At 41.4% G+C, this 27,627-nt stretch overlaps 1 protein-coding gene across 3 annotated transcripts in view; it reads right to left on the bottom strand.

Annotated features, from left to right (window-relative positions):
• Positions 1–358: 358 nt before the first annotated feature.
• Positions 359–27,627, bottom strand: part of LOC105937928 (norrin cystine knot growth factor NDP) — a 44,149-nt gene continuing 16,880 nt past the window's right edge. For all 3 annotated transcript variants that reach the window (XM_012879490.3, XM_036138857.1, XM_021325027.2), the window contains exons 2-3: positions 9,242–9,679; positions 359–4,023 (exon numbers count right to left, since the gene is read on the bottom strand). In XM_012879490.3, coding sequence (XP_012734944.1) covers positions 3,799–4,023; positions 9,242–9,448 — 432 coding nt within the window. In that variant the 5' untranslated portion in view covers positions 9,449–9,679 and the 3' untranslated portion in view covers positions 359–3,798. The remainder of the gene's footprint in view (positions 4,024–9,241; positions 9,680–27,627) is intronic.

The raw sequence follows: 27,627 nt of genomic DNA, 5'->3' as shown, positions 1-27,627 counted from the left end.
AACGTACGTGCATCGAGCATAAAGCAGCTTCGAACGTAAACCAGGCTTAACCAGTCTTGTGCATCCTACTGTGACCATGAAAAGAGTGAAATGTCGACACTCTGTGGTTTTACTTTAATGATCCTGTTTGTATTTCCTTCACAAAACCATTATTTTTCAGTTTTATTTTTGCCAACTTTGTTCAGGTTTAGATGCATAAACTACTTGCATGCTTCGACTTAAAATGAACCCTTTCTGTAAAGCATCTACAGCTGAGGAGGCGGACATGAGTCTGAGATTATGCACAGCAATGACCGCCAAAGGCAGCAAGGACAATGGTGTTTACACGAGGGAACAAAAGAAATCAACAAAAAGCTTATTGCATGTAAGCACTGAACACGTTGTGGTTTAAGGGTTTTAATTATACAAAAACCACAATTTCAACACTGACATATTTTACACTTAGATACACGGACCAGACATTCTGAAGGCTGAATGAGTCACACACGAACAGAGGGAAACGTGTAAGAGTTTAACGTACTGTATTCATCGTCCTCGACTGTAAGGAGAATGGTTGCAGGTATCACGGACGTTTGCAGAGCAACTGTAGCAATGTTTGAACATGTAAGGAGTAACAATACACAACGGGCAATAGCAGCAATTGAACAGTGCCTTGTATACACACACCACATTTTTTCACATTTTAACCACAAACCTCAGTGGAATTTATTGGGATTTTATGTGATAGATCAACACAAAGAAGGGCATTATTATTACTACGTAGGGAATGAAAATTAGATGTTCGGCAGAAATAATATAGTGCTGTGTACAGTACTTGACATCCTGTACTCTCATACCCCTAAATACATCCAGTACAACTTATTTTGTTCTGAAGTAACCTAATTATATGTTACAGTCCAGTATTGGGTGATGTCAGCTTAGTATAAGTCCAGCTTTGCTGTGAAGGGCCTCAGAGGTTTGTTAGAGAACATTAGTGAACAAACAGCATCACGGAGACCAAGGAGCACTGCTGACAGGTCAGGGAGAAAGTTGTGGTTTAAAACTCAGAGATTACATGGCCGTCCATGTAAACTAACCATTAAAGGGGAACATTAATCAAAGGATGCAACCATGGTAACTCTGGAGGAGCTGCAGAGGTTCACCATTCGTCAGGCCCTACACTCATTTGACCTTTATGGAAGAGTTGCAAGAAGAAAGCGGATGTTGAAAGCGCAGCCATGTAGAGGACAGATGAAAAACACGTGGAATAAGGTGACCTGGTCAAATTACCTTTTGGCCTACATGCAGAACACTTTGGGTCAGAAAACCAACACTTGTCATCTCCTGCAACATATGATCCCTTTCACGGACACATGGTGGTGGGACCATCATGCTGAGTGACCGGTGTCCCAATCCTCCCAGCGGGCAGGAATGCTGGTGAAAGTTGAGGGGAAGATGGATGGAGATAAATGTGAAACAATGCTGGATGAAAACCTGTTAAAGGCAGTGAAAGACTCTGAGAATGGGGCAGAGGTCCACCTTCCAGCAGGACAACAACTATAAACATGCACCAAGAGCTACAGTGGAATGATTCAAATCCAAGTTTATTCATTAGAACAGCCCAGTAAAGACCAGACCTAAACTCAATGGAGAATCTGTGACAAGACAGATCACGTGCTGATCACAGAAGACTTTCTTCCTCACGAAAAAGCTCTGCTATATTGCCAGAAATATTTGCTCATCTGCCCTCACACACAGAAACCTGAGTGACAGTCTTTCTTATTCCATTTGATTTAATATGATGTCCACCCAGCCTCTGAAGTGATAACATCTTAATCCCTTCCGGGAAGGCTTGCTTAAAAGTTTAGGAGGTTGTTTTGACCACTCTTCTATAAGAGCATATGTGAGGTCAAACACTGACCTTGGACGAGAAGGCCTGGCTCACAGTCTCCAACCTAATTCCTCCCAGAGGTCTTCTATCAGGTTGAGGTCAGGCCATTCAAGTTTTTTTCGCACCAAACCTCCTCATCCATGTCTTTGTGTACTGGTTTGCAGTCGTGTTGTAACAGGAGGGGATCATTCCCCAACCTATATATCTCAAAAAGTTGGAGGCCTAAAATTGTCAAAAACGTTTTGAGACAGTGCAGCATTAAGAGGTTCCCAACCCTTGGCAACCTTTCCCAGCACCGTAATTCCCTCCGGACCAAACTTTAGACACAACACTATGCAGTCAGGAGAGTGCTGTTCTTCTGCCAACTACTCAACCTAGACTCAATCATTGGATCATCACACAGAGTGTTCTTCACTCCGGAGAACATGTCCCCACCGCTCTATAATCAAGAGGCGGTGTGCTTTACACCGCTGCTTCCGATGCTTTGGTTTGCCTTTGTTGATGCAGGCTTGGATACAACTTTTCAGCCATGGAAGCCCCTTTCCATGAAGCTCTCAATGCAATCTCTGTACATGAAGTCTAGAAGTCTGTGACAATTGGAGAAAATGGGTGACCTGTGTGCGCTCTGTTGCTGTTGCTGTCACTTTGTTATAATACCACTGACAGTTGACTCTGGACTATTCAGCAATGGGAAAATTTCATTGCGCTCCTGACAGTAATATATTCTTACAGTAATGTTTGTAGAAGCAGTCTACTGGAGGTGCGGGGGTTTTATACACCGGGGGAGCCGTAGGAAACACCTGAATTCAATGTTTTTGCTAGGGAGACTTTTGCTAACAGTGCAAAGTAGAAACATTCCAGTCTATACTTTTCTGAAAAAGATGGTTTTACCAAAAAAATACTAATAATCTGACATCCATCATGTATCATTTTCCTTCCACTTCACAACTGCGCACTACCTTCTGTTGGCCTATCACATAAAATCCCAATAAATAACAAAATGTGAAAAAAGGTGTGAGGGGAATAAAATCTTTTTCAAGGCAACCTGGCATGAAGGAGGCCACAGTTACAACAACGCTGACATGAACATCACAAAGACTCGAAAAGACTACACTTTTAATGAACACTAACACGACTGACAGTCTAGGCACAGTCCAAGCCAACAACCATGGGCGGGTTACACGTTCGTCCTTGGTCGTGTTTTTTTTTGTACCTCGGGGCTCACTTCGCCCTCTGCTTCTCTTTTATCGCGCACATGATGAGCTCTCCTGTAAGCATCAGTTAGGTTTTTACACAGCTAGGTGAAGGCCTGCAGGGAGTGTGTTAAATGTTATTGGGTGAGTAACAGCACAGATGTTCCTGTAATAGACCCATCGTACACCTGGGCTCATGCGGGACCCCCCTCGTGCGTGTGGGGGCCTCGTCCTTTACCCATGCCGCATTTTAACGAGGCATGTTGTTTTGTTGTCAAATGCATGGGAGGGGTTCGCTTAGCTGTCACAGATACTTCTATGCGCCACGCTGCGGTTTGCGAGCGTGTGTGTAATGGATTACTGAGGCCTTTAATGAGCGGAGTGTGTCTCTCGGGTGGGGAGGGTCTCAAACTGGCCCCTGGGATCAGTGGTTTGTGGTGTTTGGCCTCGTGAGCTGAAGAAACAGGCTGTGCACGGTTCACTGTGATTGAAAGCACGTATAATGGAGACGGTATAGTATGTTCTACATGTGTCCCAGGGCTGCAGGTCAATTATAAGGAGCATGTGAAGGGGGATCTGATTCCCCACAAACTGTTAACGTCCAGCATTTTTTGGAGCACATTTCTCATCCAAAAATCAACCGAGCACTCAGAACAGTTTTAGAACGAGGTCCAAGGCCAAGAAAAATGCTGGAGCTTGAGAGTCTTGGGGATGTCGGAGGGAACCGCTGCCTACTCAGCTGCACTCCTCACAGTTGCAGGCTAGGATGTATCTGTAGGTGGCCGTAATGCGAGTCCCGCCGGCGCAGCGCAGCCTCACCGCCTTCAGCTTGGAGGTGTGTGGTCGGCAGCAGGAGCAGAAGCTCTTGAAGGGCTGTTTGAGCACAGAGCTGAAGGAGATGAGAGGGTCTGAGCGGGTGGTGTGGCTGCAGTGGCCCTCACAGCGTGCCAGCAACACCATCTGCAGAAAGAGAAGAGAAGATAAGGCGTCCATCAACATCTGGTTCTGTCGGAGATAAAGTCCGGGGGTTCTGAGCACAACTAATCATTCTTTGAGTCTGCTCCGGCAGTAAGTTGACTCCTAGCGCCTCTCTGGCCTCCTACTTTGTGCCTTGCACCTGCAAAATGAGAGCTAGCAACAAAAGCAGTTTCACACGCCCACACCTGCGCCGGCGAAGGAGGGCATGAAGACTTCTCCAAGGTTGACTGATAAGCAAGGCGCGCACACACACACACACACACACACACACACACACACACACACACAAAGCATCAGCCTGATTAGTGCAGTGACCATCCGACTGGCGCTCTGCTGTGGGTCAAAGCATTCCTGTCACCACCCTAAACAGCCTCCTGTGTCATGTCCTTCTGTCAGCTGCTGTGTGTCGCCACCCGTGTACCCACTTTAACAAAATCCTGTCTGGGGCCATAGCATAGTCATACACACACACACACACACACACACACACACACACACACACACACCAACGTCAGGAGGGCTGTCGCCACTTTAAGACCATTTGTCTTTGTTGTGGGCGAGGATCGGGCCATTGCACTCTCCCCTCCTCTGTTCGCCCTGTCTCTGTCTGCGCCGCTGCTGCCCCGCCATTCATTCAAGACTGGATGCATCGCAAAAACAGCCGGAGAGCTGTCATTCATGTATCCACTGACTCAGGATCAGGAAGAACCGAGTCACCGGTGTGGTCCAAAGAATCCGAGCCACAGAATACTTTCAGAAAAGTAACTATGATAAATCTCATAACGATAAACTGTTCTTCATCCTTTATGCAAATGCAACAGTGTGGGAAGAAAATGCTATGAATAAAAGCAGAAATAGCTTAAATGGTCACTACAGTCCTTAAACGCCAAGTTACAGCCACATGCTGCGAACAAGAGTGTGGAAGAGTGAAGTGAAAAGGACCAGGAAAGTGTTCTGGAGCTGGAGGACTATGATATGGTTATAGCCTCCTGATTTTGCCCTGGGGACCTTTAAAGACACTACATAGATATCCAACTATGTTGAGTTAAAACCATTGACAAGAAATTTAAACAAGCAGACACAATGTTGAGGTCATTTAATGATCATTCATATGTTTGAGGTAATGAAACATGTCTAAGTTTAAGTCTAAGTAATATTTGACGGAATGTCTGGTGAGTTGGTAGCCTTTAGTTTTCTTTGTCTCTCTTCTTTCGAGCCTGTAAGGTAAAGCCGACTGGAGCAATCTTGAGCTATAGCGACTGCTGGCGGTTACAGCAACACCAAAGAAGGTGATCTCTCATCTTCCTCGTCACATGTTGAGATTGAGTTATATAAGGACAAACGAGCCTTAAAAGCTTAATAATCTTTCTCCGGACGGATCTTACTGACTCTCATCAAAGTTACCGAGAAAAACAGGGCGGATAACTTGAACACGTTGTGACCGGATTTACTTTGATTGGAGCCATTCTAGTTTTCATGCATTCCTGCAGCCTAAAGTTTCGTCAAATGCTGTCTGCCTTGCCTTGTGAGACCAGTGAGAACTTAGAACCGTAAAACGTGGTTGTAAACGCTATCGGCCTGAACCAGCTGACCCCATCTCACGTTGATGTTGCAGTGCAATAATGAAAAGGGGGAAAAAAACATGGTTTTAATAAAAATAGTGAAAATTTATGAAGTATATCATAAGTTGTTGATAAGAGATTACTTAATATGATAATTGTATTTCTGTCAATTAATCACCCCCAATGTTTGATTTAGTGGTGTGGAACCTGAAGACAAATTCAATTGAGATTAACCTATAAAGTATAAAAACAAGTTGGATCAGCTTGGAAATTGGGTGAATGTAATTTGTTTTAGTTATAATAACCCAATTTGCTTATTTTCCTGAAATAAATAATCCCCCTGCAGTCTGACAGTGTGTGTAGTGATAATAAGCTAAGTAAATGAGGCCAGTTGAGCTTATGTGTCTCTTATCTGTCTGAAGTGATTGTAATTAGTTGTATCACTGAAGATGTAGTTAGAGTGACAGAAATGTCTTGAGTCAAAGCAACTTAGCTTCTTGCTTTTTATTTATGTAAATCAATGACATGAAACCCACTAACGTGAAAATAATGCAGGCAAAATGACAGACTGCTGTCTTTGAGCAAACCACAGGGAAGGGAGTTATTACTGAAAACAACTCACTCCCTGAAATGCCGCTACACATTTCAGTGATGGTAAAGGAGAGGAGCCATTTTTCCTGGTGTTACCCCATAATGGCAGGTTGACCCGTAGATTGGGTAACACTGATATGCCACTCTTTGTTACGGATCTAAAACTCATGAAGATGTTTTTACCTCTCTTTCGGTCATCCTGAGTGTGCTTTTTGACACGATGAACTCTTGTCCAGACAGTTTCAGTTGTTTTAAATGCTCCAATGGCTGCCCTGCCCATAAATGTTGTTCTATTGGTGAGTACTTTCTGTAGTGGTTTATTGATTCTACGGAAAGCATGCTCCCTTGTCTTTCGCATTTTGAAGAGGGGCTGAAAGAAATGGACATTGTTATCACATTGTTTTGTGTCATAGCCCTGGGAAGCAGGAAGGCTAAAACTGAAAGCCCCATCTCTGATTAACAAAAAAAGTTAAATCTAAATTACAAAAAAAGGCTTTGGGTGCATTTTTTTTAAAAATAATTATTTGGGACACTGGGATTTTATCAAAAAACTTATACTATGGATTTCCCCACCATCACTACTGAATAAACATACTTAAATAGTGGGAATATGGTATGTTAGTAATAAAAAGGAGGATCTGTTTTAAATTTGTTACACGTTCTGATGAGAGATGCCCGTGTCAGGGGAGGATGCTACAGCTGAACACAAACAGGCTGTGGAATTTGTCGTACATGTTTGTGATCTGTCAGTCTGTTGTGGTAACTGACCCTTACTGACAGCGGCTCAGTTACGCATATACGCCTCGATGTCCATCGACCGCATTGCGTGACTTATTGAGCAGCCTAGAGAAAGCAGCCAATCACCAAGCGGCTGTAAGTTCCTCTCTATCAGTTTTAAATAACCTTTTATTTGCCTCAGATGACAAGAACAAGAACCCATGATGTTTGTCAGGTTAACTGGAGAAACAGGGCCATAAATAGAGACGTGTACTAGTGCCTCTGGGTTTCTGCTGCAGAAAGCATGGAGAAATCTTACATGAAGCGAGAAATTAAAAGCATTCTTCAAACCCGAGATGGTAAACATTGGAAATATTCAAATCTCAGAATCTGTGTAGTTTTTTCCTGGTTTTTAATATTAATGATGTTAAAAATCAGTCTGTGTGATATGTTAAATTTGTTTAACATGAAATACATTTTTTTGCAGACAATTCTAATGTAGGAGCTAATGGTATGTATGTACCTTTAACCTTTTTACGTTTTGTCACAGCACGACCACATAAATCCACTGATGTTTTTAAGATGCAATCCTTACCACAAACACTGAAAAGGTAGGGCACACATTTCCATTTAGCCCCCTCGAATCTAATACCCCTAGATAAAGTCCAGTACAACTACTTCAGAAGTATGTGTGTAATTTGATCTCTGCATAAATCTCACATGTTCTATTTCCGGCCTCAGAGGTTTGTTAAAGACATTAGGGAACAACAGACCACAGCAGACAGGTCAGGAAGAAAGCTGTGGAGAGGTTTAAAGCAGACTTGGTTTATAGTTAATTTACCAAGCTTTAGGAAGCTCACAGAACTCTGTTCAATCATCTTTATAAAATGGAGAGTGAAGCTAAGAAGACGCTTGGGTCAACTGGGACCAAACTCTCTGGCCTACATGCAAAAGACTGTGTGGTGGAAAACTGTGCAATCACTCTTGGTGAAACGTGGTGGTGGCAACATTGTGCTGGGGGGATGCTTTGCCTTAGGAAGAATGTGGGAACTGATTAACATTGATGAGAAGGTGAATAGGTCTAAATGCAGGGAAACCCTGGGAGAAAACTGGTTAGAAGCTCCAAAGGAGTTCGCCTTCAATCCACCCCAAACATCACCAGAGCTACAGGGGAACGGTTTAGATCACATGTTCACATGTTAGAATGGTCCACTCAAAAATCAGACCTAAATATGAGCCTTTGGCAAAGTCTGGATATTGATGTTCACGTGACTGACCTTTAACTAGTTTCAAATCCCAATAAAATGCATTGACTCTATGATGCAAAAAAAGGTGAAGAGGTTGGATGAGTAAGACGGATTTTGGAAGGTACTGCATTACTGAGCAGCAGACATGCCCAGCCTTCCACTTTAACAGCCATGTTAACCCCTAACCCCCCTTAATCACACGCAGCCACATAGAGAGAAGGTGGGTTTTCAGGAAACTTTTACACGCTGAGGTGTGAAACGGCTGCCGCTCCTCCAGTCCGCTCTGTGTGTACGGTCACAGAGGAGCCACGCTGGCCAAGCTGGCATTGCCTGCGCTGAGCTGTGGTTCGGCCACCTGCTCAATGCACTCAGAGTCACAATATTAAAAAAGACCAAAGAGCAGATCACTCGCAGCAGGGGAACAACTGCTGTGGTCCACAACAAAGTAAAGGGACCTAATTGACAGCACCTTTCTCCACAAAAAGCCTTCGCACGTCTGCTGCAGCCCCGTGGATCACCGGTCTGTCCACGTGATGCCGTTGCCCTTAAGCGCTCTTCAGCATCAGAATGGGAGCTGCACCTCTTTGTCATTATTCACACAGGCGCCCTTCGTTCTCTCTCCTCGGCGCATTTCTCTTCCTGAAGCCCCTCCAGGAGATAGGAGAGAGCAGGCTGACACGACACGTCCACTTCGGCAAGAAGCCGAGTCCCAGCTGAGGCACAGAATAGGTCTGCAGCATGGCCGGGGTCCAGCACTCCACACACACGCACACACACACACACACACACACACACACACACACACACACACTTTTCCTGAGAAACAAAGCGTGACTTGTCTAAATGACTGAGAGATGGAGATAAGGACACAGAGACCCGAGACGTGGAGAGCAGGAGTAATACAAGCATTTTGGCCTGCGTTCTGGAGTTTTCTTCGGGCCCCTGAGGTTTTTATTTGGAACAATCTGTTTCCAAGATATTTGCAACGTTTCAGGTGGAACATTTCAATAAAGCGGGGAAGGAAGAACAACACAGCGGGTTGACTTACAGTGTTTGTTTGCACACATCGGTGTCACGATTTACCTTAGAGTTGCATTTGTAAATTGGATGCGTGATGGTCTCCACAAAGTGGTGCCTCATGCAGCGCTCTGGGTCGGTGTCGACCAGATGCTGGTGTCCCTTGTCGCCAGCCTTGTTGCTGCTGGCCGATTGGACCAGGCCCAGCAGGGGACAACACATCAGGACCAGCAGGAGTCCAGAAGGAGGGCCGGCAGAGATCGAAGGTTTCATGACTGGGACCCTCCGAGGCTCCTGATGCTGCAGGGGCGGCCAATGTGTCACGTTTCTTAACTGCGGCCCCTCTGGCAGCTTACCACGTTGGTTAGCCGAGTCTCGCACAGGAGCGTTTCTTATTCTCTGCCTTCTAGGGCGACGCAGGTTGGAGGTCAGGATGGTGTAGGGAAAAGAAAGATGGCAGGAGGGCAGGCCACTCCATCCCTCGCCGCCTCAGTCCATCTCAGTCTGGAAGAACAACAAGGCAAACATGAACGCATCGTTTCAGACACATAAAGACAAAAAGTATTCATACCACTGTTTCATCTTTTCTCACGTTAAGGTCACAAATTTCGCTGCGTTACTACTGGGATTGTATGTGACAGACTAACAGAGTAGTGCGTAAATCTACAGGTTAATACTTCCAGAGAGTCCCATCTTTAAGGGTCCTTTCAGACGTGTCCCTGCTCCATCACAGAGGATGAGGTGGAGCAGTCACATCCTCAGCAGGTCATCAAGTTCTGCTAATGACCCGCTCCATCGATTCAAGTGTGTTGAATCAGGGAAACATCTAAAACATGCAGGACACTGTCCCTTGAGTGCTGACTTTGAACACCACAGCTTTTTTTCTGTCAAACTGCCTTTCGCTACAATCTTAGCTGAGAGTCTTTTAAATCATGTCGCTGTTATCTCTGCAGATTAGCTCAGGCTCACTCAGATTTTAAAGGAAAGTATCTGTGAACATTACTGTTCAAGTCTTGCCTCAGATTCTCCAATTCATCTGGGTCCGGACTTTGACTTGTTCATATAAGCTTTGATCTAAACCATTTCTTTTCGTTCTCTCTCCTCGGCACATTTTTCTTCCTGAAGCCCCTCGAGGAGATAGGAGAGAGCAGGCTGACACGACACAGAATAGGTCTGTGCCTCAGCCGGCACAGCTGTTGCTAAACAACCTGCAGCCTCTAACAGGTTGTTGTCCTGAAGACTTGAGACTTCTGCTGCCTCTAACAGGTTTTCCTCAGGGTTGCCATGTATTTAGCTCCATCCACCACCTATTGACGCTGTCCAGTATCCCTGTCTCTGAAGAACAGCCTCCACACCAGCAAGTGTCACAGAGGAGGCAGTGTGTTCAGGGTGATGTGCAGTGTTATTCTGATGCTAGACATGTAGGTTCTGCATGTGAGTGCTGACCTAAGCACCTTTTCCACCAATCTGCTATGTCCCCTCACACAGATAACAGTTATCCTGTCAACAGATTCTCGCACCTAAGATGTGACATCCGGCCGTTCCTCCATTGGCCTAATGGCTGTTTCTCTGATGAATGTTTTTTTCAGCTGGCCTGTCAGTTAAGGTGAGCATCCTTGTCTTGGCAGGTTTGCTTTTGGGCTGTACTATTTCTATATTCAGATGTTGGATTGAACAAAGCTCTATCAGATGTTCAAAATGTTGGAATACTGTATTATAACCTAAAACCGCTTTAAACTGCTTCATAATTTTATCCAGCCCTAAAGCACACTGAGAATCATTAGCTATGTTTACATGTACAACATTTCATGAATTAAATTTGGATTGAATAATTGGATTGCACTGTTTATATGGGCAAACAATCCATTAATCCGATCATGATGCGCGTGTCTATGCACCTGACTTTATTCAGAATAGAACCACTCTGACATGCGCAGTCATCAAATTCCTCTAAAAAGAAGAAGAAGTACTTCCATCTTTGCTAAACAACAAAAATAATAAACAAAGCTGTATTATACGAGTTTGTTTGTCTTCCAAGCGCCCAGGCTTGCACCATATTCTAATTACGGTTGAAAAGTTACTGAGTAAGCAACAATTTTGAGTTCTTTTAATTTTTCAAACAGAAACAGGTTGTATCGGGAGCCCCAACCGTTTTGCTTCCTGACGTATTTCATTTTACTTCGGGCCCACATGTGCACTCGGGTTAGTTTGCCACATTCAGAACAACTCGAGCCTGACAAGCGTTTATATAACCCCCCCCCCCCCCCACCCCCCCCCCCCCCCACCCCCTCATTGGGTTTACAATTACATTCAGATTAAGTTTAATCTGATCATCATATTCCAATTGGCTTGTTTACATGACATATTTTTATTCGGATCGGCCCTTTATTCTAATTACTTTTGTCCATGTAAACGTAGCTAGTGGCAAGACTTGGTAACTGAGGTGTTTTCCAAAAAGGAACGAGCAAAAATCTGAGCTCTAGATGTTCAAAGCTGGTAGAGGCTGCAGGAAAAGGTGGTTCTACAAAGTATCGACTCAGGGAGGCTGAATATAAGTGTACACCACACTTTTCAGATTTAATTTTTTCTATTTATTATTATTTTTTGTATTAGGATTAGAAAATCATGTCTCATTTTCCTCCCACTTTACAGATCTGTGCAACTATCTGGTCAGTCACAAGAAATCCGCCAAGATATATTGCAGATTGAAAGTTAAAACATGACAAAATGTGAAAAGGTTCAGGTCCAGCAGTAAATTGTTTTTTTCTCTACTTGTTGAACTATAAAGTGTTTGCAGTAAATGGAGCCACCTCCAGACAGCTTTAAGGGTCTGACTGCTCAAGTTTGCATGTCATTCCAAATCTTATTGCTGGCGTCGTCAGCTATCTTCCACAGACACCTCTGCTGACTCCCACACACAGGACACACATGCAGACACAAGTCCTGTCGTTTTATAATCAAGCCAAAGCCGAGCACAAACAGCCCTTTCCTCTCTGCAGGAACGACCTTTTTATTAAAACAAATCGCTCTCCCCAACAAGCCCTTTCTGGACCGTAAACCCTCTGCCAGTCCTGCAACAGATTTTCACAACTATTTACTTTCTTCCCTCTTTTTTTCGACTTCATATTTTTACAATTCTCCTGACAATAGGGCTCGTGTTAATAGGGAGCATGTTGCTGGCTGACGCAGATTTTCTGAAAGGCAATGTGTTATTAATTATGGAAAGGTCTGGGCTCAGGGAGAGCGAGACGAAGACAAAAACTGAGGTTTTAGCCCTTTCAGAAAAACGGAAAATACTAAATGTCATTAATGTCTGAAATGTAAAAAAAACCAAAAAAAAAAAACATGCCCATTGCTGGACTGGTTTCCGACTCGTAATTAGTGAATTAATTTGTATCTGTCTGTTAAGGCCCTCACCTTTTTATACTTCTGTAATTAAAAGGGTTAGGCTAGTGCAACAATCTATCAGTTTATCTATCCATCCATCCATCCATCCATCCATCTATCTGTCCATCTGCCCATCTGTCCATCCATCCATCATGTTTATACCTTATGTCCCTCGTTCAGGGTCACTCGCTCTAAACATAGAATGCAACACCAACTTTAACGAAATTGCTTCAACTGGTAACGAGTAATTGGATTAAGTCTTGAGTTTTCAAGTCAAACCGTCGTAAATTCAATTAAACTTAATTCAATTATTTGTTCCCACTTGAAGCAATTTATTTAAGTTAGAGCTGCGTTCTCTTTTTAGAGTGTACAACATCTACCTTCTTTCTTCTTTTGTCTTCTTCAGGTCACAGAGAAAATAGAGTTCATTCCAGTAATCGAGGGGTAAAGTTTTGGGTACAACCGTGAGGAGGTCACCACTCAGTTACAGAATTAGACCCTGACAACGATGCAAAGGCCACGTGTAGCACGTTCCTGAACTTTCTGTTTATGCCCACCCTGCAACATGGTCTGGCTGCCTTCTTCCACCCTGCTTCACACTCAAAGAGATAGTTTGAATTTTTTTGGGAGTGAGGTCCTTTGAAGGGATTATCAGTATTAGCTTTCTCATCTGTCGTAGAAAGATGTCACACTACAGGGAGATGGTAGTAAAGTGAGGATATCCTCAGAAGGTTGGAAGGCCGACACCTAGGGTTACGACTCCCAGTTTTAGCTATATTTAACTGTTTAAGTCAAATTATAAAATGTCCTGATTCAGTAGATAGAACACTATATTAGTGGATGTTAATTTTCTACGCTTTCACAAGAGGCCAGTGTTAAGTCTGTTGCTGTTTCCTTAGCCAAACAGCCTCTGTGTAACTTAAAGCTGCCGGCTGTATCAGTCGCACTCATCACATCATGAATCCACTGAGATCATTTCCAAACAACTACAAGATCTGGGAGAGCACAGTAATGTACCAGCTTAGATGCCTTTGTCCAAATGACGGTCTGATGTAAAATCCAAAAGTTGACTCCACTCTTGGTGGACTTGGAGCAGACAGACTGCTGAGTTAGTGATAAAGCTGGCATCATCAACCATCTTAACAGCGTAGAAACACAGATATTCATTCTAGTGAGAAAACAGCAGCAGCCTTGGCGACAGGTTGGATGGCCATTATATCCCACAGACGTCAAAATGTTCATTGTGAGTAGCTTTAAATTGTAAACTTTAGCTAAAACCGGAAGGGTCAGTCATATTGGCGGTTAGCCTTTCACCTCTTCAGGATTTTATTGAATTTTTACAAATTCATTGCTCTATAATATGTGTTTAGTACAGGTAATTATCAATGACAATAACTTGAAACATCTTTCAGATGATTCCTGTAAGGTTTTGTTCATCACCTCAGATTAACAAATATGAAAATAAATATTGCAAAAATCTAAACAGAATTATTATAGAGTCCTGGAAAAATAACTGCTTAACGTAATAACTTTCAAGTGTTGTTTTCAATTGGATTAGCTAGTAGAAATTTATTTTCTTTTGTTGTGCAATCAGCCATGTAGGATAAAATCAGACTAAGGTTAAAACCACTGAAATGTGAGACTTTTGCAGGCGACTGCCCATAATAGCAGGGGGTGCCAACACTGTTATGTACCAAGCCCCCTAGGATTTATCTTCCTCTTTGCCCATGGACCCTTTAGGAGAGGAGTCCTCCACTGCACATATGCAGGCTGGATCGAACCTAAGTGCATACCTGCCTCCTTCAACATCTGAACCTAAGCAGCCGACTGCCATGGAAACAGGCCGTGTGTAACCTTTCTAAGCTTTTGCAGGAAAGCTGAGGCGCGGCTGATTGGAAGCGGTTCCCTGCAACAGATCGAGCTGAGTACACTGCAGCCTCCAGAGAACAAACACAGCCACACCTGTGCGGAGGTCCGAGCGCTGCCCATTGGAGCTCGTGTAAAGCACATACCATGCAGAGTTTACCCCTTTTCAGCCAGCCACCAGTGTTGCCAACTTAACAACCTTGTCGCTCTATATATATATATATATATATATATATATATATATATATATATATATATATATATATATATATATGAGCCCTCAAGCGATTTTTTTCAAAAAGGCGACTAGCGACAAAACTGGTGATGTTTTTCGGTGTTATTGGCGACTAGCAACTTCACGTGAAAGCATCAATTAATCTGCACTTACTGTTTTGAGCAATCAGCGAGCGCTGCAGTGAGTGAGCGCTGTCTGTCTCAGACACACGCTGAGACACGCTCACAGACAGACAGACTGCATCTGCCTCGTCCTGAAAGCCCCGCGCTTGCAGTCAAAGAGAGCAGAGGACAAAGAGGAGAGAGACTGAATACGCTCTGTTTCCCAAAATGTATAATGCGTGAGCAAAGTGTTTGCCTTGGATTACAAAGCAGGACATAAATATAATGTAAGAATAGTTTTTAATTTTGTGTTTTTTCCCCTCTGAAGCTCTTGCTATAAAATAATTGACTGAATTTGATTCACATACAGCTTGAATTTCTTATTCACCTTGTTCACTGTGTGCCTCTGATAACTGTATTTTTGGTAATAATATGTTTTACGTAGTGTGGTTTCAGGCAATGTATAAAAAATCATGAATTATTTCATTAGGTTCAGTTGTAGTTCCAGATATATTTAGAGTGTTTTTAATCACATTTTTGTCTTCCCAAAAGCTTCTCTTTCCTAAAGCATACATCATAAGTACATGAACAAATATGCATGATGATGTCATCTGGTGACGTTGGGCAACAGTGCCGGCCGCCTGCTCACTATTCAGAGTACCGGCTTTACCTTGGAGTGATTCACTGCAACCGGACGCCCTGTTGCCACAACCAGACAAAAGCAGAGGTCTGGCAGAGAAATACGCAGGGACAGTTTAGAATGCTTTACTCTTAATGTGTTTTACTGTTTTGGTTTGACCGAGGTAAACAGACCCTCGTTATCGACCTTTGCAACAATGCTATGCTTATATGTTTGAGTGTGTTTTACAGTTATAACAAACTTTATTTCCATAAATATTTTATACACTGATGGGATATTAATGTTTGTGTTATCCAGTCCGCTTATTATGACCAAATAGAGTTTAAAGGTCTTTTTAATTTAGGGCCGAATGTCCGCTAGCATAGCGCTATTAGCCTCTCTGATAATTTACTTCCAATACCCTAGTTAAATATAACTACGGTTTGTTTAAACCTAATGCTGGTTTTCGTTTAGTTCCACCGTCTTTAGATAGTGATACGAGTGACATTAACAGGAAACGTTAATGTCGATTTAATGATTTTGTGTAACTTTAGAATTAACCCTCAAGCCAACGAGTGATTGTCCACTACAGCGTCCTCTAGTGTCCTGGAGAAAAATTGCATTAATAAAATTAAGTGTCCTAAAGTTTATTGATTCTTACTGAGCAAATCATTCTTTAAAATATCATTTCCTCAAATAATGTTTTGCCTTCCCAGTTCCGCCTATTTTGAGCTCCTTACAGAATGAGCTGTTTTAGGGTTCTGTCACTTTTATGCCAATAAGCTGCAGCTGGCCACACCCTCCAGCTCATTGTTTACACTCACACTTTCTTTCTTTCTAAAATGAAGTCTGTTTTTTGTGACTAACAGCGTGTGCATGGACACGTGTTGTTAGTTACAGCCTACAACTGAACCTTTGTCTTTTCCTGCAGGCATTGTACTGCGGATACAGCGGTAGAGCCTGTTGGCCAAACATGCTTGTCTGCTAATAATAAATTGGGTGGAGCTCTGCTGGGGTTGCTAGGTGAGCGGCAGTGCACACCGATGTTGATGTAAAAAATAGGAGGTTTGAGACATCTGGTTTTCCAGACACCAACAAAACATGGATTTTTCTCATAAAATGACTGGATATTTTTTCTTTCTTTTTTTAGAGCTTGGACTATTTTTATATGAAGTAGAGACTCAAATGGAAGAACAAAAATGGGCCAAAAACTGAATAGGTCCCCTTTTAAAGAAAAAAACAACCTGCAGGCTCGGCCTCCCAAAAAAATTATTTTCTTTTGTTCAGTTGAGAATTCCAAATTGGAAATCAGAGGAAGCACACATGCATAAAAAAAACATGCAAACTTATCACAGAAAAGCCTGGACAATGTCTTTCTGGATGCTGCTGGAATTTTCATTGTTTCAAGTACAATTTTGTTACAGGCAGATTTTCAACTCCGGGATGAATGACAGACAGACTGAGCCTTTAACGAGTGCTTTTAGATCCCTGCAGGGTGCCGGTCCATTAGGTCTCCAAGATACTGCTTCTCACATTTCTTATGGATTTCTCTTCGTCATTGGATGACTCCCCAAATTAGTCTTTGTTATTGAGTTTACATTCTGGAGACTTCACCATACAGTCCTGAGCGGCCATTGTGTTGCACACTTGTGAAAACGTCTGGGTCCTGGTTATAACAGATTTTGTAACTTTCAGAGCACTTCCCAGTCCCTCTACACTCTGTTGGTTTGTTTTTGTCTTTGTTTTAAGGCTTTGACTCCAGGCAAGAAAGTAATTTTTATAGCTTGGATCTAAACCCTGTAAACCTTTTCAATCCAAAGCCTGTAAGACCATCATCTTTGGACTTTAATGAACAAACCTTGAATTATTTAGTCCATCATATCCAAATACATTAAGTGATGGATATAAGTCCTCATAGCTAAGAGGTCAGATATTTGCCTGTTTACATAAGGTACAGTCTGCGTCATGTGACATTGCTCACTGAGATAATAAGCACATCCTAATTAAAAGCAGTCGATCAAAGATTAAATAAATTAAATAAGTCACTTTATGCTGAGTGAAGCATCAGTGAGTCCAGTTTTGTGATGATTTCCCTTTTTCTGTTGAAAACAGCTAACTAGCACTGGTGAAATCTTTACACACCAGCTCCCCTCCCTCAGCCCCAGCGCTTGTCTCTCTGAGGGGAAATCATTTAATGTTAACATTCCTCTTGAGAAAAATAGAAGTATCATTTGGCCTGTTAAAATAAATACTGCCCAAGAAGTTTTGTTGGCCTGTTGAACATGTGCTGCAGGGTTTACATAGCAGACGGCCTGGTCTTCTCGCACACTGCCAGCGTCTATCAGCACCTCGGGCCCTGCCAGCCGTACGACCAACGCTGTTACGCCATCTCTGCTGCCGGTATCACTGTGAGCATCATTAGTCTGCTTGTCTTTGGCAACACACTCTTAAGTGTTTATGGGCCGAGCGTGTCTGAAATCAGTGATAGATCGTCTTCCAACATTGGAGTCATACAGATTAGACCAATTGAAGAAAAGATTTATGTACCTGTCAAGAGTTCCCAAATGGAGACATGGATGTTAATTTGGGAGAAGGCGCTCTGCTGTAGGGGCCCTTCTAACCACTATTAACCCTTACCTAGCACCTTCTGTGCATACGGCATGTGCCCTTTGACCATTAGATTCACTGACGATGCAGTGCAGACATGTGACAGCTCCCTTCCATGACTAGAAACAAAGAAACAACTAACCAAGAGTTGATTTATAGAGCTCTGATGCTGTTTTTCCAGAAAGCTGTCCCACAATTTCAAGGACTCAGGTTCTGTTTTGTCAATTTGGGTTTTGAGTTATTTTGACTTTATTTAGCATTTTAGTAGATTCATGTGTTTACTGATGTTCTATTTAGGAGCTATTTTACTTATTCTTAAGCATTGACCTTGTGGTGTATTTCTTCTTTGTTTTGGATTATTAATTTTATCAAATCTTAACCCATGGTTCTGTTTGCCTTCTGCCGGCTTTGGGTCCAATTAAGTTTTTATATAATTTCATCTAACATTATGGAATGCCTTCTGAGGAGGCTGTTTTGTTGTGTTTTCTGTAAATTAGAGAAGAAGTTGAATAGATACAACAGGACATGACCTCGAACTGGTAACAACATGAAGATATGAGCTTCGGCACATTCTAGAGACATTTCACTCATTTTCTCAAGGAATTCAAAGAAGGAGAAGTAAAGCCAACTCTAGTGAACCAAAGCCTCTATACATATGATAATTTCTTTGCGAGAGCTTAGCTGTCTTCGAAATTCAATCTGGACTTTTTTGAAGATTTAGTGAACCTACGCTCGACTAAATATAAAAATAATCAAATGAGAACATGCATGGTATCTATGAAACAGTGTTATTTATTATAAGCATTAGTGCAGATATTGTGAAGTGGGAACCATTGAAGTGGTAGCTTACCTGAAGTAGACAGAAAGAGAGAGGTCAGAATGGGGTTCCTGGAAAAGCAGATTTTAACCACAATAAACAACTCCTACTCAAAAATTCTAAATAAAGGCCAGTTTAATGGGCAGCGAAGCCCTAAACGTTCTACCATTATACCGTTCTTGGGTTCTTGAGGTTTTTATATAATGAACAGCAACTGTGTTACTGCCACTAAGAAAATTAGATTAGTTAGATTACTCACCGATTTGGTGATACTATTCCAATTCAATGATAAGATGGTAAAATATGTGATTAAATAAAATACTTGTCAAAGGCAAAATATATAGAGGAAGAACTGATGATTAAAGAGACAAAAGATAAAGTGAGAGAAGCAGCTCAGTTATACTGGTGACAACTACAGCCTCAGGCAGACTGATACAACCAGCAGACTAAGCACATTTACAGTTAACTGACTGACAATCTGCTAATCACGCATTATGGACTTTCACTCGTATAAAGTTTTTGAGTTAGATTTTTTGAGTTGACCAACCCTTAACTTCCTCTATTACATGTCTTTTTTCTGAAAACTCTCTTTCATAAAATATTTATGTATCATGGGTAAAGTAGTTTATACGCACTTTCCAGAACCCCCTTACAAATGATAGGAACAGATTACTAATAATCTTTTGCTGTATACTGTAATGTTCTTTGCTGACTTACGTGTTTTATTCTGATTTAAAATACACAAAACATTAATGAGATTGTCTTGGAAATTGGCTGGTGACTGTAATCACACAAATTTTGGCTTCATTCACCCTGCCATTAAAAAAACTAAAAAATCCAATCTTTTTCAATCAGTGAACCCACATTATCTAAGCATTACCAGGTCGTGTTGACAGGGACATTCACAGTATGGATGCTGTGGCTGGATGAAGGAGACTCAAAGCTAGCTATTTCCAGGTCATTTCATTTCAGCTGCATCCAGAACTACTACTTCTGTCAAAGAACCCAAAATGTTTCACTTATAGTCGTTTTAGGACTACTGACTGAATTGGACCTGAATGAAAACTGGACTTTGGTACTGGCCAGAAATAGCTTATTAATGGCAACACAAAACAGGTATTGCTACAGATAAGTTTTGCACTTTCTTCTAAATATGCCACAAAGCCAATGATCTCCCTAGCTCTGTGTTCTCTTTGTGCACTGAATGTACTGGTAATACTCTGCAATTGAAGTGTTGAGAGCATGAATGACTGAAGAAGAAATCTCAAGCTTTGAAACATGTATGTGACAGAAATGCTGCCATGGAGGTCTGGGCTTGATAATCCAGCTATTTCACTAATTTCCATGTGTAAAGATAACTTTATATATTGGGTGTCTTAATACAACAATCAATCAAGAAAGCAAGCTTTAGTAACAGATTTAAGTCCATGATTACACAGATAATAAAGAACACAAAATACATAAAACCATAATGAAAATATAAAACCAGCAGATTATTTTTGTTATGTTGAGATGTTTTAATCCCCATTCCCCCATACCACCAACAAATTAATTGATTTTGGTTTAATGGAGTTTAAGTTTAGACCAGGCCCAGGCCTGTTAGCAGCATAAACTTATAATGCTGTGTGCCACTATAAAGAGACTGTGACAACAAATGTATTTTTTTTTAAGGTTTGGTGGTATAATTTGATCTATTGTGCACTGATGAGGCCGTATTAATATCTAATTGAAATACCAAAATACCTGCTCTGGGGCAGTCAGCTTTGTTAATGTGTTAAAAATAACGGTCAGATCAGAAAACGGGTTGTCTTCCTACGTAATTCATATTCTCCAATCAGAGCGCACCATCAAGCCTTCCCCCACCCCTCCCCAAGTCAATCAGAGTGGAATCAATTAGGTAGAGCTGCTAATCATTACTGCAACCAACCCTTTTACTGAGGAGGGACTTTTGGCCTGACAAAACCATAGGATGGATGTATTTTTTATCAAATTCTCTGGAGAACTTACATATGCAGCAATATCAACTGCACAAAATGGTTTATACAGTGATGTCATGGCACCTTTAACAGATTTCATTTGTTCTTGCTTTCTTGTCTTTCCTAAACGTTTCAGATCATCAGGCTAATTTTGATATGAGACAAAGATATTCTGATTAAATACAAAATTCAGTTTTTGAATCAAGATTACCTTTACAATGGGAATAAATATATACAAAATCAACCTTGCCACATGTGCAAAAGTATTTACTCCCCCTTCATTATGTGGAAAACAAAAACAAATCTTTTCTTAAATTTCACCAGCCAAATGCATGTCGGATTACTGCTTGACTCACAGAATGAAGAAATAATGCAAATAGAAACTGTACGACAATGTGGAGTAGATGCAAATATTTCAAAAGCAACACATCATGTCACAGTCCAATATATGGTGGCCCAGACAGTTCTACGAAATACAAAAGTCTCAACACAACAACAAAAGCCAAAGCACAACTGTTGTGCCATTACATGTGTTTTTAAGGTATATAATGTTTAATAAATAACTCTCAGTCTTTCAGGTATTGTCCAGTGAATATCAGCCCAAACAGCTGACATCAGAATGATAGCTGAAAGGGGGATTTGAGCACGTTCTTTTAACAGCAAACTCTGCACACACAGAATAAATGAGTGACAACTTCTCTTCAAGTTCAGGAATTTATTAATAGAAATAAAATTAACGTCCAGGGAACGCTGGGACATAAAGTTTATCTTAATTAACACTATATTTCACTATATCAACAAATCCTCTCTACCAGGCTAGTGAAGCTTAACTAAAACTACTAAGCAAAATTAAGATTAAAGAAACTAAGGAACTATCTACACACATAAAGAACAAAAGACAAATTAAAATCGTTGAAAACCATCACCATACACGTGTGTTCAAACTGAACGCGAACATGGCAGGCGAGCAACAGATTTACACAATACCTACGTACAGGTGCAACACAGGAGCAACATGACGTAATGCGTCGCTAAGCGAGGCAACAGACACGATTCTAGCGATGCAAAATGCACAATTTTGGGGATTACGGCGAAGCCAGAGACACCTGGGATGAATGCGAAATGACAGTTTCTGTAGTTGAAATATCGAAACTTTTGTGTCTTTTGGCGCTGCGACAGCCAATCAGGCACTGGATGCGGCTGTAATGAGGGGTGAAGGACTGCAGCAGACTAAGCATTTTTCATTCAACAAGGAAGACAAGCTGATAGTGGCAGTTTGCAGTCGGCCTGAGTTGTATGACTCGACCATTTATTACTACCGAGACAAGTTCAGAAAGAGCAAGCCTGGAGAAGAGTGAGTGAGGAGACTGGAGTGGCCGGTAAGTGAAAGCGTTACTAGATGCCGTCATTGTACTGCTGTATTTCTGGCTTGTTGGCTACTGTGCAGTTGCTGTCGACAGTCATGAGAACTGCTGGCAGTAATGTCAATACGCAGAAGTGGTGACATTGTGCCGCTATTCGCATGATTTAGTGAATCTTGTGTTCACTGCAGCTCCAAGTTAGAGAACCAAAGTTTATCTTAAAGAATGTGGAATGAGGTTAAATTAGCTTAACTAATTTAGAACAACATTCATTATGTGTACAACCCATTCAAAATGAAACTCCAGGTTCGATCAAACATTATTTGAGGAAATAAAAAATGTTATGCTAAATAAAAGTCAAAAACCTTTAGGACACTTGGATTTTATTTATGTAATTATTTCTCTAGAAAATATTTAAGGCACAAATTGCTAGCTTAAGAATCTAGAGAGCACATCCAGGCGTTGAGGCCATTTTGTTGTTGAGTTAATCTTAAGTTACACAAAACACCATTAAATCGACATTAATGTTCCTTATTACTGCTGGAGTAATGCAATCGGACAATGGCGGAGCGACATGAAAACAAGCCTATGTTTAAACAAACCATAGTTATTTCAATCTGAAAAACTCACAAAGAGAGGAAAGGCAATTATAAGAATTTATTGATACAATGATTTAAACTTCGGCGCTCAGACCTCGGCAGGAAGCATAAACGCTGATTTAAACATTAATGTAGATAAGCAGATGTATGAGAATAGGGATGTTTCCCCCCAGGCCTGAAACTGGTGGTGGAGTTTAGATAGATGAAGTTGGTTAATCCATAGAGGCTGGTTTGCAAGGTACTTGCTTGAGTTAAATGTCAACTTGGATAAACAAAGTTTGCATAAACTGTCCATGATGAGCAAGCATTAAGCGACTGTGGAGAGAAAAAACTCCCCTTTGGGAAGAAACCTCTGGCAGAACCAGGCTCAACATGGCGGTCTTCTGCCGGACCATTTTAAGAGTAACAGGGAACTCCATGAGAGTCCAGAAGGAACTACACTCTGGAAAGGCGAGGTTGAAGGAGCGTCGAGGAAAGTCAGATGGAGCTTGCTACAATGGTGGAGAAGGGGATGGAGGTGGGTTGAAATGGTCGTCTGAATCAAAATCCGACATGGTGACGGTTCTTGCACTTGCTGAAAAGCAGGCCGAGAGATGATTTGGAGTCGCTTTTAAAGGTGAACGCTGGATGATGATTGGGCTTCGAGGAGGTGTGGCACTAAGCGGATTGGCTGCGTCGGAGACGGACCGGCCTCCGATTGGATGGAAGTAAGCAAGAGTTTCTTCAGTTGAATTTTCCGCCTTTAGCTTCATGTACACTAGGGCTGGTAGTAAGTTATTAGGAAAGATTTTAAGATATATTTTGGTGTAATTAGTGGACCAAAAAAACCCACAAAATTTAATGTCCCATCAGTGCTGAAAACCCTTATGGAAATAAAGTTTGTTATAACTGTAAAATACGACCCAAAACAATTTAGAAGTAAACCATTTTAAATGGCTTTATCACATCCTAACTTCCCCTGCTCATCTCTGCCAAATCTCTGCCTCTGTGTCCATTCGGATGACTTTTGGGCATCCAGCTGCAAAGAAGCTGGTTCCTCGCAAACATGCGGCTAGCTCAGGGTGAAAGCCATGGTTTGGTAACCGGGCCTCGGTGAACTTTACACGGGCTTCCGTGGTCTCAGCCTGTGGGGGTTGCAGCGTGGGGATCGCTGCTCTGCCTGCAGATGCCTGGCTTGGCTCCTGTGTCAGCTTTCTCCAGCAGCATAGAAAGATCACCACTGCTTTGATTTTGATGTCCGTTTCACAGAAAACAGACTTTACTTAGCTTGGTCCAGCCTGGACATGTACCTCTTAATGATCAAAGATAGCACTTTCCCTTTTCATTGTACGTAAAATATACACATTTTATTGGCTTTTCATGTAAACCTAGTTGAGTGGAGAATAAAAGAGGAGTTTTATGGATGGAGTTAAAGAGGACGTAAACGTAGTAGGTGTGACCAAAGAAGATGCAGAAGATAGGGTTAGATGGAGACAGATGACTCGCTGCAGCGACCCCTGAAAGGGAAAAGCCAAAATACGAGGATTAGACAGTCCAGGTATCAATTCTTTGGACTTGCCAACTAACTGATTGTGTGTTTTTGTTATTCTAATAAACAACATTTAAATAAAACACCTTTTCTCTGTTTATGCTGTAGATAACTGATGTGAATTTAATAATTCTGATCAGATCACATATAATAATAATAATAATAATAATAATAATAATAATAATAATAATAATAATAATAATAATAATAATAATAATAATAATAAACGATAATAAAGTTTGTTAATCAGTGTTTAGGAGTTATTGTAAATGAGTAATGCAGTTACAAAATACAAAATTCCAGCAAGATGTAGGTTGGTAAAATGCTTGTGGATCCAGAAGGACCTGAAGGAAACTGGTCATGATCTACTATTGGTCAGTTGGGGCCAAAAATATTGTATAAGCAAATAGTCTTATGAAGGGAGCAAAGGTTTTAATTTTTTAGTGTGCTTCACTGGTAACAGACGTCTGAAAAACAATATAAGGAAGTAAATCACCAATATTTACTTAGCACGTAAGTAAGTAAACTTTATTTATATAGTACCTTTCAAAGTGCTTTACAGAGAGCAACTAAAATAGGTAAAGATATAAATCAAATAAAGTAAGGACTGCTAATAAAAATAATAAGCAGAATATTTAACAAAAATCTTGTCTGAGTCAAGCTTTTCTATGATGAAAAATGTAAACTTTGGCTCGTTATTTGTTAAAAGATTTCAATGTATCTAACACGTCTTCCTAACTAATTATGTATATTTGATATTTGTTAAATAAAAAAAACTTTTTCTTAATTTGACAAAAAAAATTGTTCTGCTTGTTTTACAAAAAAAGAAATAGGATAGGTCCTCTGGACGGGTTCTTCTTTATTAAAACGTTTCGTCTCTTCTTCAAGAGATTTCTTCAGTCTGTAGAGTGGTAGGTAAACTCAGCCTTGTAAGCAGTGCCTTGTATAGTGGATCAACAAGTTTAAACGTGATAATCAAAAGTGGTTGTTCAAATGCAAAAGAGGACCATCAGCCCACCACCAATTGTTAGTGCTCTGCTTATTGTTTCCAGGGGGCTGAGTCATGCTTGCATGCCCATGGTTAAACAGGGGGGATGGCCTCCGCATCCAATTGTCCCCCTTTTTACAATCCTGTTATTGTGAGCTTGAAAATCTACAGACTGCAGAAGTCTCTTGGAGGAGAACATTTCGACAAAGAAGAACCCGTCCAGAGGACCTATCTTATTTCTTTTTTTTTAGGGGGTATTTTTCTACCTGGGTTATTGAGATGCATCAGGAAATGTTTTCTTGTTTTATGATCCATTATAAATGTGAAAATAATCCCATTGCTAAATAAAAAAAGAAGATTTACTAAAAACTTCGAGACAGGTCTTAGCCAAGCGGTGACATCATCAAGTAAGCTCCGTAGGCAGAACTACTGTACTTTCAGCAGATCGTGCCAAGTAAGAACTTCCTAAGCAGACAGGAACGTACTTCGGTATTGAGAAACGGCACAGATATTTAAATGTATTTTTATTTTCAACTTTATAATTACTTCTGCTTCAGCTTTTGTCATTTTGCTGCAGCTTTTGTTGTTGTGTTGTGCCTTGTGTATTTTGTTGAACCGTTTAGGCCACCGTACTTAAGACGTTCCAGGAAAGTGCAGAAATGAAATAATTAAATACTTTGATCAACCACAGTATCTTGGCGTCATCAACTGTTTTCTACATGAGCAGGCATGTACATCTGTTAGTGCTGTGTGCTTCGAACAGTCTTTGACCTCAATCATGGGTCAATTCATTGTCATCTCATTTTTGTTCATTTAAAATTGTTGTTTTAGTAGCCAACATGATTGTCATGTGAATTATCAGAATTCTTGTTTTCTCTTCAATAAAAGCAATGAAATTGAATACACACACACACACACATGTGTGTAAAATCAAACCATGTTGATTTTACTAAAGGTATTCAGAATCTCCCACCACCCCAGCACTAGTTCTGACCCTTTGTTCACAAGATCGGATAAAAATGCATGCGTTTGTTTTTAAATCACATGTAGACCAGCTGAAACAAAGAAAGTAAATCTTTTCCTGTAACCATATACATTGTGGTCACTCTAATTATATTTAAACCATGTGAGCCGAACAGGAAGGGACGGCTGTCAGCTATTCCACAGTTTATGGCAGATTACAGTTTCTGGTGATATTTACACTGAGAATAATACTTTTCACTAAACCACAGCAGACGACCCAACAAACTGAACTAATGCTTCTAAAAATGAGCAGTTTGACTATTTTTATAAGCTTCTGTCTGCCTTGCAGCCTCCATGTGGGACAGAAATGGTGTGGTTTTTAAACCTTCTTGTGTCATGTTTCCGTAACTGCCAGTCAAAGCTGGAGACGGTGAACACTCGTGAACTACCCACGGGTGTTGTCAGGGTTTCTACCCAGTGGAGAAAGCGACTCCAGCTTGCAAAGTTTCCAATCAAATCTACACATGTAATGAGTTTGGGAATTTCAGGGATCTCGGATGTTTTAGGGGCCCAGTAAACTGTTGCGAGCTTCAGCTACATGATACTCCCGTTTTGCTTCGATGGGCAGAAAGCATGTGCGACTGTATTATCCTGCGAAGCCAGTAAATGGATTTTATTAAGTGAAAACATGTTAAATCAATTGAGATCAAACACGGACGATGTAGCTGCGGTTGTGGTCACACCGGGAAAACATCCTCGGCATTTCCTCATAAATCACAGTTCCCCTTTGGAACATGTGTTTTCGTTAAACAGACAACAGGTCCTGGCCTTACCGTGAAGGAAAGACAAACAAAGATAATGACAGCAGTGGTCCGGCTTGTAAATACCCTAACAAGCCAAATAAACTTTCTTTTACCCGAAATGTCGTTTTGGTCCCGGTCCAGCTGTGTCCTCTCTGATTAACACTTAGCTGAGCTGGCCAGACGATCCCACCTCTTTATGTACGGCGGAGAGATGATTCTGTATCGATCTGCGTCTGCGTGTTACGCCACCGGCCGAGACTCCAACTGCACTGAGGCAGACACATCTCTCAGTACAAGGTGTCTTCACATCATAATTACTGTCTCTTTTTTGGCTGCTCGGGCTTGAGCTCTGAAAGCCGCTGATATCAATGCTTAGGTATGAATGGCAGCTGTTTCAGATAATGGGGGCTTTTAGGATAATAAATGGATAATGGATCTGAGCAAGTGAGTTCATTACAACTCTGTGAGGGTGAAAACTCCAATCTGTGCGTGTCTGTGTAGGTCGGAGCCAAAGTGAATGAGGTTGAGAGGGCTGTAGAAGCAACAGGACAACGTTGCGCTCCTCTCCCTGAGTTCCCCCTCACCTGTCCTGCTCAGATTTA

The sequence above is a fragment of the Fundulus heteroclitus genome, chromosome 7, assembly GCF_011125445.2.
Source record: "Fundulus heteroclitus isolate FHET01 chromosome 7, MU-UCD_Fhet_4.1, whole genome shotgun sequence".
In the NCBI taxonomy this organism is placed as follows: Eukaryota; Metazoa; Chordata; class Actinopteri; order Cyprinodontiformes; family Fundulidae; genus Fundulus; species Fundulus heteroclitus.
The sequence above is the reverse complement of the archived record's forward strand: the minus strand, read 5'-3'. Positions and strand labels throughout refer to the sequence as shown.